Source organism: Stegodyphus dumicola, chromosome X2 (genome assembly GCF_044657685.1).
Source record: "Stegodyphus dumicola isolate Sdum_Otavi_A_Nest chromosome X2, ASM4465768v1".
Classification (NCBI taxonomy): Eukaryota; Metazoa; Arthropoda; class Arachnida; order Araneae; family Eresidae; genus Stegodyphus; species Stegodyphus dumicola.
Genome location: NC_140781.1, coordinates 47432021 through 47447096, shown reverse-complemented (window position 1 = coordinate 47447096; position 15076 = coordinate 47432021). Strand labels below are relative to the sequence as shown.

Below are 15076 nucleotides of genomic sequence, written 5' to 3'. Positions count from 1 at the left end.
ATAATACTTTCTCTTTAATTCTATCTCTCTTTAATTCTCTTAAACAGACATAATTTCTTGTTCAGTTACAAAGTTCCGCTGTTCAGGTCCTATAATTGATGTGTCGAGAATACCAACTAATTTGTCAATCGAAATTTTTTCGTTATCAATAACCTCTGTGTCACTTTCTTCACTATCGAAAGCGAATTATAATGACGAGGAATTTGATTTAAATCATATCAAAGACGGAGTACATTGAGATGAAATACTATATTTAGTAAGGAATTATAAGCCAAATAAAATAAAAACATCTGCCCTGAAGATAAGGATAGTGCTGACAGATCAACTTCTAATGCATTGCGCGCCGCGGTGTCACCCCCCCCCTGGCCGCAGAGCAGTGTGAATTTGATAAACAAATTTCGGAATTGCTAGAGAATTAAAGGATATGCCTTTATTCTTTTTTCTTTTTCAGCAATTCCACTTTTTGTTTGATGGACGTCGAAACATACTTTCGCTTTGTAGATCCTTTATGAGCTCCAGCATCGGAAATTCTATTTGACATAATTGAAAGTTCAAGCTTACTTTTATAAAATTGCTCTAACAGTCTGCAAATAATAATAAGCCAGATCCAATTCGAAAATTAAGTAACAACGCAATCTACAACATTAACTGAAATAGATAATTAGATAATTTTAGCTTATACCATTCGTTATACATTAACCGCCCATGCACACACGCATATGCGCAGCCGTAAAGGTCTTACGCCTGCGCAGAAAGTTTGCAGCTTTGAGGTCCGGATTATGGATCATTCCGAATTATGGGTGTCCGAATCAACGACTTTGACTGTAGTTGGTGCGTCTATAGCGGAGACTGGTGTGAGTAATCTGTTTCTCTAAAGTGGTGGCAGAGTTGCCAACTCTCCCGATTTAGGCGGGAGACTCCTGATTTTCGACCGCTCTCCCGCCAACCCGATTTACAATATATTTCTCCCGACTTTTTCTTATTCTTAATATTTCTCACGATTTTTATGGAACTTGGCTTAATACTTTGTTATATGAACAAAAAAAAAAAAAAAAAAAAAAAAAAAAAAAAAAAAAAAAAAAAATGTGATTTTGGACGTCTGAAAGATGAATTTTCTCTAGATTATATCTAAAATGAAACCTTGCGAATCAGATGAGAATTTCTGCTTTGTGATTGACAGCATACGTATCCAGAAACGTCGTTTTCCAGTTCTCCAATGGGCATCGAGCTTCACTGTGTGTCATCTGGCATATATTAGCCAATGAGCATAAAGCAAGCTCAAGGCAGTTGGCCGTTCTTTCGCTATATCGTTCATTTTGTCCTGAGTTGTGTGAGTACATGTGCTTTTAGGAAAAAGTTTTAGAAATTATCGTCTTTTTATATGTCTGCGAGAAAGGTGAAATACTCGTGCACGTTTCAAAAATCGTACACAGTTGACTTTCCTTCTATTATTTCTTCAAGGAAATGTAATAAATTTGTGATGTGTACCATCTGTTGTTGCGATTTTTCGATTTCGCTAGGTGGAAGGGCAGATGTTCTCAAACATGTGCGTACACGTAAACACAAGGACAACAGGAGTTGTTTTGAAAAAACGAAAAATTAAATTTTTCTTCGGAAACAAAAGATCAAAAAGTGATTAATGCAGAATGTCTGTTCTCTGCCTTTTTACTGGAGCACAACCTACCACTGAATGCATCGGATCACGCTGCAGCTTTATTTAGAAAAATGTTTCCCGATAGTGAAATCGCTAAGAAATACTCAAGTGCAAGGACCAAAACAGGTGCAATTGTTAAAGAAATGGGTTTGAAAAATAAATCTTCAGTTATTGATTGCATTAAAACAGCTCCGTTCTGCCTCTCTACGGATGGAAGCAATAATACCAATTCAAAACTGTATCCAATGGTTGTTTCTTTTTTTAATCCAGAGTCTTCAGAAATTGAGTGCAGTTTACTTTCTGTCCCCACTTTAGAAGGACATTTGACAGGCTTTAATATAGCAAAGCTAATTATTAAAACTTTAAAATAAAATGCAGTCCCTCTGGATAATTGCTTAGCGCTTGGTGCCGATAATGCACCAGTAATGGTAGGCTTGAAGACTGGTGTTGCAGGCATCTTAAGAAAGGCAAATTCAGATTTGCAGATTATGAGGTGCACCTGTCACCTCTTAAATTTAGCAGCTGAAAAAGGGGCAGCTTCGTTACCATTAAATGTGGATGAACACATTGTTGATATTTATTATTATCTTGAAAGGAGTTCTAAAAGAAAGGGAAAATTGAAACAGTTCCAACAGCTGCATAATACTGAAATGAGAAAAATTTTGAAACATGTGTGTACACGCTGGTTGTCTTTAAAGAAATGCTTATCTAGAATCCTCGATCAAGGGAACCCACTTTTTGCATTTTTTAAAGAAGAAGTAAATGCTTCAAGAGTTAAGATAAAAGGCTCTATTGAAAGTTATAAATACCTAAAGTAAATGAAGATGTAGTTACTACTTCCATTGTTAAAAATGGGTTTGAGAAAAATAAAGTAATTTCTGCATCATTCAGCAATTCAACTGGCAGTTCTCAAAATAATACTGCAAAATATAAGCGTAAAGCTGATACAAATTTCTCTCAAAATAAAAATAAAAAATTGCACAACACACGAAACATTTTCTGATTACTGTAAGTTTATCTTGTGAAGAACGAATATTTATGTTTTTTCTTCGGACCTTAACAAAGCTTTTTGCTTTTTTTTACAATTCATTTTGCCAGCATTCGATGTTCTGAACACAATTCTACAAAGCAGAATTCCATTAATTCATGTTTTGCAATCAATGATTTATGATCTGTTTAAAGACATTTTATCAAAGTTTGTAAAACCAGTCTGTGTTTTGTCTTGTAATTCTATATATGATGTGATTTATGGTGAAACAGAAAATCGGAAGAAAGATGGATTTGGTAATAGGAGCTGCAACTACAAAAGTAGTGGATGAACTTTCAGAAGAAAACACTTCATGTTAGAAGTTACTTCTGTCGAGTATGTGATTACACACTACATAAATTTCCAATCAACGATGAAGTGATTTTGCATGCTAAAGTTGCTGATATTTCTGCTCTAGCAAATGCATCTTTTTCTGATATAAGGTACTTTTTGAACAGATTTCCTGTGTTACTTCGTTTAGTCATGAAAGATGATGATATTGATGTTGCTACTGATATACTTCAGTCACAATTTTGCAGTTTACAATTAGAAAACTTGGGTGAAGTTATAAAATCAGCTAGGATTGACACCCAGTGGAGGTTAATTGGAAAATTGAAAGGTGCTGATGGAATTTTAAAATATAGTGAACTCTCTAGAATTATGTTGGCCATCTTGACAGTTCCCCATAGTAATGCGGAGTGTGAGAGGATTTTCAGTGTTGTTGCGAAAACGAGAACTAAATTTAGATCTAATATTAGTGATGACACATTAGAAAAACTTTTATTAGCGAAAGCAGGCCTACGTGGCAATTGCTATGAACAAAATTATGAAGTTTATTTCTTAACGAGAGCAAAATCTGCCACTGTCCATAACATTTGTATGAAAACTGATTAAAGTGCCTCTTTTTTTTTTATATATTTTTTTTTATTTATTTATTTTTAAACGATGAAAGTAATAAAAATGTTTTTAATGTCTAAGGTATTTTTGTTTTGCTTCCATTTAAGACTTAGTAACTATTTAAAGTTAATTCATTATTAAAAACTATATTTTTATAATTTAAAAAGTCTTTTTAACATTGTGAAAAATCTCCTGATTTCTTAAAAAAATATCCTGATTTTTGAGTGTCATAGGTTGGCGAGTATGTGGTGGCCTGTTGATGAATCTCAGTTAATAAGAATTAATTGCACAGAAGGATTGGGTTTGATAGTGAAAAATAATTCAATTTTAATTTTAGGCACTTATAGCACTGTGAGTCTTTTAAGCACTTTTAGCACTCTAAGTAATGAAGAAGTTGATTTATTTACTTCTCTTTTAATAGTTACGTACGCCCCAAGTACTGCTTTCATTACAAAAAGTATTGGTGATCATTTTAGGGGTGTGGTTTTAGCTGATCCATTGTTTTATAAATCAGGCAGTGTTGACATTGTATTAGGTGTAAATGTTTTTATTTTTAATAAATGGAAGCATCGATAATTGTGGTGAAAATTTACCTTTTGCTGCGAGTTCAAAACTAGGATTATATTATTGCAGGGGCAACAGCTCTTGAGATGCCTATACAGAGTAATCCAGTATTAGTAAATCATGTAAGGGTAAATGCCGAAGTCATTTTAAAAATTAGAGAGCATCCCAGATTCACAGACTTTTACAACAGCATAAAGGTTATGTGAGGTTCATTTTCAAAGTTTGCATACTTTTGATGAACATGGAAGATACTCAGTTGAGCTTTCTTTCAAAGCTAATAAAAAAATTTTGAGTAACTTATAGGAAATGGCTTTTCATAGATTTCTGTATTCAAAGAAAAGACTTATAAGACTTATTCAAAGAAAGACTCTATTGCTAGAAATTTATAATAAGTACAGAAAGTTAATGCAAGAATATTTACTGTTGGGTCATATGGAGTTAATTTCAGAGTGGATTGTAAATTGGAAAATGAAAATTTTTATATACCGCATCATTTTGTTTAAGCTTAATGACAAAACAGAGGGTAGTGTTTGATGCAAGTGCAAAATCATCACCAGATGTTTCTCTTGATGACATCTTAATGATTTGTCCCCAAACCCAAGATGATTATTATTCTTTTGAGATTCAGGTGTCATTGTATTGCAGTAATAGATGATATTGAGAAAGTATGTGTAAAAGTAAACATTAAGCTTAAACATGGGGAATTTCAAAGGATTCGAGAAATAATTTTAAATAGCATGTGCACATTTTTCAGTTGAATACTGTGGCATATAGAACTTCTTCTGTATCAAGTATGACAGAATCATTGAAGCAATTAGCAATTGATAAAAGTAGGAATTTTCTAAAACGATCAACATAGTGTAAAGGGATTTATATGTGAATGGGTGCTGATAACATTCAAGAATGTTCTGAGCTAGTAGCTCAATTGACCAAATACTAAGAAAATGTGGGTTTGAACTCCACAAGTGGTCTTCCAATGAAATGTTGTTGCTACAAAATGCAAATGGAAAGAGTCATAACTAAGGATAAACTCCATATGATTGTGGAAAATTAGGCTTCCTCGCCTGCATTAGGACCCTAATATAGATGAAGTTTTCTGTAATTCTGCGGTGTTGAATTATCAAGATCAAACAAAATGGATGATATTATCCTCAGTAGCAAAATTGTTCAATCCTTTGGGTTGGATTGCACCTTTTGTCATATCGATGAAAATTCTTCTCAAGATCTTTGGAAATTTAAACATGCCTGAAATGATCCAGTTCTGGAAGAGAATGGGAAAAAAAAGGAGGGCTATGTGTAAAGAAATTCACATGGCTAGAAATGTTCTGTTACCTGAATCTTTCAACTGCATGGTATTTTGATGCATTAGAGAAAGATTATGGTGCATTTATCTGTGTCAGGTCATCTAATCACTCAACTGTTTGTGTAAAACTGTTGTCCATAGCAAAAACTTGCATTTCTCCCATTAAACCAGATTCAGTGCTGTTATTGGAACTCTGTGCTGCTGTTTTGTTAATGTACTTAATACAAGCAGTTAGTAGTGCATTACAAGTGGAAATTCATTCTGTACATGCATGGAGTGATTCAAAGTATTGTATTATTTTGCTAATGTCTGACTCTAATCCATGGCATATGTTTGTAGTGCATATAGTGTCTGATATTCAGGCTAGAAGAACCCAGTTATTGTGTGTCATGGGGACTTTATCTGGGTAATTTGTTAGCTTATAAGCTTCTGTGGAGTGGCTCAGAGTTGTAAGGTCAAGAAAGATTCCACTTTGTCACAAAAAACTCCAAATTATGATTAAGCATTGAAAGAAGAATGGAAATACCATTCATGCCCTGTTGGAGTATGCATAGAAGAGTTACCAGTGATTTCAAAGATCTTGTCTTTTGTAAAACTTCAAAGAGTGATTGTGTGGTGCTTGAGATTTATCAACAATTGCAAATTGCCATTGGCAACAAGAAATTTAGGATTCCTAACTATGAAGGATTTAGAATGCAGCTCATCATGTTGTGTTAAAGAAGTTCAGGCAGTAAGTTTTTCTTCTGAGCTTCAAAGTATTAAAGCAGGGAAATTATTACTTAAAAATTCTTTCATTCTTAATTTATAGCCTTTTATTGATACGAGGGTGTTTTGAGACTTGGTGGCAGATTACAAAATACCATCTTAAAACTCTGCCAGAAGCATACAGTATTTCCATGGGAAATATTTGCATTTTGAGAATAATATCATAATAGCTTAGCTGTAACTGTTAAATTTTTATGCTTACATGGAATTGTAAACTGTGTTGTGATTTGGTGTAAATAATTGACTTTTTTAAAATTAAACTTTGTAGATTCAAGGGGAGTATATTATACCACAAGTAGTGACATCAGGAGGTTTTCTGTTATATGTGGTTGCAAAGATGCAGTGAGAAGATGGCGAACAGAGCTTGTGGTAAAACAGGAGAGTGAATGACAGGCCACGAAGAATAATGTCAGTTTTGGATCATTGGAATGAATTGCAGCTCACAGAAATAAGCAACTGTTATGAGAAATGTAAAGCTGAGGAAGAAACTCCATGTAGCATGTGTTATTATAGCAGAAATAAAAGGATTATAATTCATATCCATGTGATATAATTTCATGTTTCGAACCAGCGCCTACAACAAGACAACAACCAGTGTTAAGTGATTTCAGCTATCTTCACTATGTCTGTCATCAAAGCCTTTCAATTTCAGGAGGCTGACAAACCAATGATCCTGTTGCTCCTATGACACCATCTCAACTACAATGAATCAGACATAAAATACAGCCATAAAATTAAAAAGAGGCATGTCTAATGCAGTCTGTAGGCTGCTTCACACAGAGCAAGAACTTGAAATGCTCTTCAACTCTTAACTCTTGTCAGTGGTCGTTATTTATTGTTAATAAAGCTTCTTGTAAATTTATAATAAGTTTTAGTTTTATATGCAATAAGTAATATGCAACCAATTACCAATCCTTATATGGAGTCATTTCATCAGCACAGTGTACAGTCATCACCCCAAATTATTTATTTTATATTATAACTATCTATTTTCATTTAGTTTGTAGAACAACTTATTATTTTGTGAAGTAACTAGCTAGTATAGAAGTATTAATTTATTATGCATATTAACTAATTCGATCAGCTGTTTCATGAAATAACAGAATTAGAGTGGTGGCCAAAATTGTGGACACTTTTGGAAATTTTTATGTTTTTGAACTTTGTATGCTTATAGAAAATGTTGCGTTTCGCAAAATACAAACTTGTATATATCATTTTAAAGAGAATTTATTACTAAATTCAATACAAAACACAAAATTCAATTATTTGCAATACAAAAAAAGTTATATGTACTTTAATATAAATAAAAAACATACTTATGAAGTGGTTTCTAATGTCTAGCTTTCCTGGCCAATCTGTTCTTGTTCTGAGAACCAATCAAATGTTAGTAACTGCCAGTAGAAGCTGACATGTTTACACTTGAAACAATTCATTATTTTGCTTTGTTCTGTAGAAGGAGGACCTGTTTCTTATACACTGCAATTACAAGTAGGAATTTTTGTAAAAATTTTTAATATTTATTCAAGAAGCAATGACATCAAATAAAAGAGTAAATTGGACACCTAGAAAGAGATGTAATGTTATTGTGTTACGAAAAAGTGGTCTTTCCTTTGCTGAAATTGCAAGACGGGTGGTTCAGTGACTACATCTGGGGTCCGAAAGTTTTGTTTACGATATCAGGAGACAAATTCAATAAAAAACAAAGAAGGAAAAGGCCGAAAAAGGTACACCACATCTATTGATGACAGAATAATAAAAAGACTATGTCTCCAAGATAGAAAAATGTCATCAGCGGCCACCAGAAGTGATCTGAATGATGCTGGTGTTTCTGTCAGTTCAAGAACAATCAGGAGAAGATTAACAGATGTTAGGCTGAGAGGTAGAATTCCACGAAAAAAGCCTTATCTTAATTTTCAGCAACGAAAAAAAAAGACTGCAGTGGGCAAAGGAACACATTAATTGGACAGATAATCTGTGGTCACAAGTTATATGCAGTGATGAAACTAAGATATCGTTATTCGGTAGTGATGAGCAAAAATATGTAAGATGTAGAATAGGAGAAGAGCTATATCCTGACTGCATTCAAGCAACTGTGAAGAACCCAGTTAGTGTTATGATTTGGTCAATCATGTCAGCAGATATTATTGGTCGCCTTCATGTCATCGATGGGACACTGAATGCCAGAAAATACATTGACACTATTCTAGAACCAAAACTTCTACCTTCCATCAGAGATCTCTTTCCCAACAATGCTTCGTTTATTTTTCAGAAGGCTTCTGTTCATTGCCACACGACCCAAATATCGAAAGAGTGGTTTCGTACAAAGAGCATTAAATTGTCATGGCCAGGAAACAGTCCTGACCTCAATCCTATCGAGAATTTGTGGCACCATTTGAAAACTCTTGTCCAAATGAGGTGCCCATCAAATAAAAGGGAACTAATTGAGGCTATAATTGCTTCCTGGCGTCATGTCTTAAAACTCTTGTCAGCTCAATGAAATGTCGATGTGAAGCTGTAATCAAAAATAAAGGGTACCCTACTAAGTACTGATAACTCACTGCAATCATCACTATCTAATGTATATCAATAACTATTATCATTTAACTTTTTTTGTATTGCAAATATTTGAATTTTGTGTTTTGTATTGAATTCAGTAATACATTCTCTTTAAAATGATATATACAAGTTTGCATTTTGTGAAACGTAACGTTTTCTATAAGCATACAAAGTTCAAAAACATAAAAATTTCCAAAAGTGTCCATAATTTTGGCTACCACTGTATATATTTTAACTGTAACATATGCATATACGCATACACTCGCATGTGTGTGCACATACACTTGCATGTATATATATATATAAGCAAAATGAATATTTAATTGTGTGTATCTCTAAATAAATGATGAATGGGCCAGCTACAGTTGTGAATGTTATGTCTGGCTGTAGTGGAAGAATTATGCCATGTAAAATGAGTCCAGTTGCAGTGCCTCCTACTGGTGAAAATCAGAACTTAGGAATCTTGTCTCTAAAACCATGTGAGATATTGCGGTGAAATCATTTACAAAAATATAAAGGATCATAGATTTAGTATTCAAAGGCACTTTATGCTCATGAATATAAGTAGTAGACTGCATGGTCTAAAATGATCGAAACTGATGCTTTTTTGCAACATTTAAAGATACATAAGTACAAGAATATGATTTAATATGTAAAGCGTACATAATATCAGAAGAGCTTGGTGATATCAGTCAATAAAACAAAGGCTGCAAATATACTTGTATTGCTTGAAAGTTAATGTTAAGTGTGTTCAAAGAGATTACCATTGGCTAGAATGCACATTTATGTTTAAGAAAGTATTCTTGCATGTCTGTTCATCAGCATAGGAGGTGTTGAATTTCTGCTTGCATCTATGGTGTAAGCAGGTAGGTCCAGAGAATTAGTAAATAATGTCTCTTTTTAGGGGGGGTAAGCCCAAAAAAATGGAGTGAAGTTTGATGATTGTGGAAGCCATTTAATAGCTCCACCATAGCCGACAACCAGATTTCTGAGCACATCTGCCAGAAAGTATTGCACTGCCCTGACAGCTGTGTTCGTGCCAAAAATAATCGTGTTTCATGTAAACAAATATTGTGCAACAGGTTCAAGTATTTTACATTAGGTAGGTGAATTTTTACTGTAGCTGCATGTATAATTTGTCTTTTCATACCTATTGATGCTGCTTTCTTCAACCTTAGAATTGACATTTCCCCAATATTTTTTATGGTTTTAGATTGTGTAAGGTATTTCTCCCACCTTCATAATGTGGAGGTCTGCACGCTCGGCACGTATTTCAGAGTTCCATGGTTTGATTCCCAGCGAAAGCGTTTTCTCATTTTTCATCTCTCTTGCTCCAAAAATTTTGAAAGTCTCAACAATAGGATAAGCAAATTTTGCATTTTTATAATAAGGGTACTGCAGTTGGTCTCGTTTTGTAGGGCATAGTTATTTCCCTCTAGCTAGAGAGTATACTCATAATTGTAGCTCTATAGGCAGAATGAGTACATTATTCTATTTGTCTCTAAATCATTTGTACACAGAGACAGTTATAGCTGAAAATAAGCTTTACTTTTCACCAAGATGTTTTCACATTTAGTAACAAGCATTATTTTGTGTAGTGTTTGTATGTCTGATCAGCAAAATTCCTATGACTAAGAGTTATTCATTGTGCATGTAACCAATATGCTTTACTTCTAACCAAGGTGTTTTCATATTTAATCAGGAACATTATTTTTCACTTTTTTGTATATCTGATGACCAGAATTCTTAAGATTGTCTAACCAGATATAATAACCACATATTTATGTTTTTTGCTGTTTTGGATGTTAATTTAATTTACATTGGCTTTTGAAAGTTAAGCGTGCAGTGCCAAATTAATGATTTTCAAAAGCATAGTTGAATTTGAGTGGCTGAAAATCAGTGTGGAAGCAGATAACAGTATATAAATACTGTATGTTGTAGCCATTCATAATTGCTTGCGTGAGAATATGCTAATTAGGCAGTCATTGAAGACACTAGAATTCTGAACAGTCTGAGGAGGTTCATTTAAATGTTGGCACAAAATGTTTATAACTTTTGTTGGATAATTTTTTATGATATTTGTGTTTTTGTGTCTGAAAGAGGACAAATGGCAGACAGTGAGCACTGGCATACTATTGGAACCATGGTAATGTTTACTTGTGTTGATGCCATTGATGCAGGTCAGTCACTAAAAGATATTGCTCTTTTCTTTGCTGTTGATTTATTGGAAGCATTGAAGCAGGCCAGTCAATCAAAGAAATTGCTGTTTTATTTGATGTTGATCATTTAGTGATTTCTTGAATGTGGAAAAAATGCCAAACAAATGAAACGGTTGTCTGAAGACCTATGCCCAGTCGTCCATTGGTTACCGTCCCTTCTGAAAAATGAGTATCTTGCTATAGTACCCAAGCAAAATAAATGAGTGACCTCCACAGCTGTAACACCCGTGGTTGCAGTGTCACTGAACAAGACAGTGTTTGCCTGTATTGTGTGCTAAAAGCTTCACATGAAGGACATATGTGCCCAAGTATTGAGTGTTTGGTTCCACTAACTACCCAATCCAGAGAAGCGAGAATAAAGTGGTGTCATTAACATCTCAGTTAACTGTCTCAGATTGGCACAACATACTGTTCAGGTATGAACCCCGATTTGCCTTGAAATCAGATGATAAGTGTGTAAGGGTCTGAAGACAAAGTAGTGCATGGAATCAGGCCCAGAACATCATCAAACATTATGCATTTAGAGGTGGCAACATCATCATCTTCGGGTGGAAATTTCAATGAGATCACACTCAAATGCACATTTTGACAGTTTTGTGATGGCTGCACAGTATCATAAGTCCTACATGCCATTGTGACACTATGCTGCAACACTTGGTCCAATAATGCCCATCCAAACTGAGCTAGTATTATTAACGAATACCTAGAGAGTGAGGGCATTTCTAGTGTAGAGTGGTTGCAGTATTCCACAACCTTAATTCCACTGAGGAGTTTTGGGATGTCTTTGGGCATGTGGTCTCTGAATGTTTACCTCCTCCAGCCAGTCTTAGACAGTTAGGGGTAATTCAAACTGTATTTCTCCATTTTTGTTAATTTTCTTGTCACATCCTTAACCAATGTACTTAACCAAGTAGCCAGTATACTTAACGGAAGCCAATATACTTAACACATTTTTGCACACATTTTCATACTTTTAGTGGACACAAATGTGAGATCAATACAGGTCTTGGCAACAGTTTTTGGTTTATGCATATTTTCTTAGTAGATATAATAAATCTTAGTAGTAGTGACTTGCAATCTGAATTTTTGTTCTGTATTATATGGAAAACGATTTTTTTTTATATATGAATTCTGCTCTCCATTGCTATGATTAGTGATGTTTCAGTCGCTCTTTCATTGAATGTTTCAATTTCTTCAATCTGATGTCCATTGCTAGGTGTGAATTTGGTGATCAGCAAATTTCACAATTTTATTAAAACAAATATAAGAATTTTACTATGATATCATTGAAGTAAGAGTAGTGCATGAAAAATGCAGTATTTTACAAAAAATAACACAAAATTGAGACATTTTTATTTTCAGAATGTCTTTATCTTTTGTAATTGGGCAAGTTTTGAACACCTTGATTGTGAAATTTTAACATGATAATAAATGTGAATCACAGTCTATAAATTTCTCTTTAGGGAGAGCAGGGATAATGCGAATGTTCTAAATATGTTAAAAAAAAATCATTTATTTGATTTTCCATTTTTATAAGCGTATTTCCTTTCTAATTATTACAAAATATTTAGATGTGTGTTAATTTTCACTATTAGATTTATTTTGCACCTTTTTCTGAACCTTTTTCAAAAGTGTTCTAATTTCTGCTCTCACAAAGTTGGCAAGTTTGCCACCTTCACCTTCTCAAAAAAAGGATGCTTTAAATTTAAGCAGTCTTAAAGTTTATGAAATTATTACTTAAAGATGATTACATTATTTTATCCTTTTTAGTTAATAATCTCATAAACTTGGAAACTGCTGTTCTGATAAAGAAAAATGGCAATCAAGCATATCATATAAAAATAAGGAGGTCGAGTAGAATTAGGAGCATCGCCTTTATGTTTTCACCGTACAAGATTATTCTGAACAGGATCAGTGTTGTGGAATGTCTTCTTAATTACAAAACTATTTCTAGTGTAACCTCTTCACAACAGCATTTTGCTGAACTAAAAACCCTCTGCAGATGGGTGTGTCATATGTGCATCAGTCCCAAATGTCAGTAGCAGCTGGGTAATGCACTGGTGCATCGCATACTGTGATTCACTGGTGCTTTGCACTGTCTCCAAGGTGAGTTTGGCTAAGTGGCATGTTGTCTCGTAAGAGGATTAGCTGCTGATGCATATATAAGACATTCATCCTGAATGGGTTAAAGTGATGATGAGTTTGTTATAAATTATACAACCATCCATATATTTCTCACTTCTTATTATTAATTACTATATTTATTAGTATTTGAATTTAATGCCTTTTGACAGTTCGATATTTATCTTTTTTATATAATTTATTATAAATCTGCAGTAAACTTTCACATTTCTTATATTTTCTCAAATTTTATTAGATTCTGCTGATCTAACTAAAGCAATTAAAGTCACTGGAGATACATATGAAGAAGTTGGGGATCTTTATGGAGAACAAGTAAGTGATGTTTTTACAACTTAAAGGAATGTAAGTGATGTTGGGGATCTTTATTTTCATTCAGTGTGTAAAATGCCATCCTTGCAAAATTATTATTGTTGACACTATCACGTTTTAAAAACTGCTGTATGACAAAAATAGAAACATCTTGAAGCAGGTGTTGCCTATTCTTTGTTATTATGCATTATCACTTTGGAATGTACCATTTCCTCACTGCTCTAGAGTAATATTTTCTAGTGTTTTGCGGATCCATGTGAACAGCAACAACAGATATGTGAAGACATGGTCAGAAATTTTATTCAATATATGACAGTTTAACCCTTTCGTGCCTAACGGGACACATACGTCCCAAACAAATTTCAAAAAATACTTTTGGGATAGAAACGCTTCTCTGACTAATGGGAGACTTTTCCACCTGTCCTGCCAATATTTTTGAAGGTATTTTCATTCACAAAACATAGATGGCACTACCGTACATAATGCAATTCCCGCATTTTTTAAGTGTTGTAGCAACTCATTCCATACTCTATGAATGTAAATAAATTGGAAAATACCGCCTATTTTCGATTAAATTTTGATTTATCCATAAATCTAAGGCCAGATAAGTTACTCACGAAGCGTATTACCTCTAATAAACTGGTAAGTGGCAAAGCTTTACTTCCATTTTTATTATCGGGACATATGTGTCCCTCTCGTCTTGGATAGTGGGAACACTTTGTCCCAACAGCCCTATGTGATCATTTCTCTAGATATTATATTTTTTGGTTACTTTTGAAGTAGTAGCTTATTATTTTTAATTTAGGCACATATTAATTCAATCTAAAATGACTCGACGCCAGGGACTTACTAATGAAGAAATCAAAAAAATTTTAGAAAAGTCAGATGACGAAAATATTGATTTGGATGATGAAATAGACGATCCCGATTTTCAAGATCCAACATACAATTTGCAGTACTCATCCAATTCAGACGAGTGTGAAGTGGATATCGATCATGATACCATTCCCCAAAATACAAAGAACAGCGATGCTTTGAGTGATACTGATACAGCATCACTTTCATCAGTTGATGAGATACCATCAGCTAATGCTTCAGGCTGCAAACCAATCTTATGGTTTCATGCAGATTCAACTTTGCAACCTCGAATGACAATTCCAGCAGAGTCATCATCTAGTTTGTTATTCAACTTAAATCGTTCAGCTACCGAATTGGATGTGTTTCTCAAGATATTTCCAAAAAGTCTTATGGTTTGGATCTCTCAATGCACAAACCAACGACTCGAAAATTTAGGACAAACAATTCACCGTACAGACCCCTCTGAAATTATGCTTGTCCTTGGATGCATGCTTGTCATGTCTTACAATAGGGAGCCGAAATTCTCTCATTATTGGTCATCTAATCCTTCTTTGGGAAACGTTCAATAAAAAATGCTATTTCAAGAGACAAATGTAAACCTTGGTGTCAAAACTATATTTTGCTGCACCAGAAGATGCAAGTAAAACAAATTATATTGACAAGGTTGTTTTGTGTCTGAAACAAACCTTCAAACAGTGCCGAAGCGAAAGCTCATATCGAGCTATTGATGAATCAGTGACGAAATTCAAGGGACATTCATCCCTCAAACAATATATGCCGAT

General features: G+C 34.0%; 1 protein-coding gene across 6 annotated transcripts in view; it reads left to right on the top strand.

Moving 5' to 3' along the window:
* The window catches only part of LOC118200489 (sorting nexin lst-4-like), a 200062-nt gene that overhangs the window by 137647 nt on the left and 47339 nt on the right, over positions 1-15076 (top strand). For all 6 annotated transcript variants that reach the window (XM_085809564.1, XM_085809562.1, XM_085809563.1 and 3 more), the window contains one exon: positions 13363-13439. In XM_085809564.1, coding sequence (XP_085665690.1) covers positions 13363-13439 — 77 coding nt within the window. The remainder of the gene's footprint in view (positions 1-13362; positions 13440-15076) is intronic.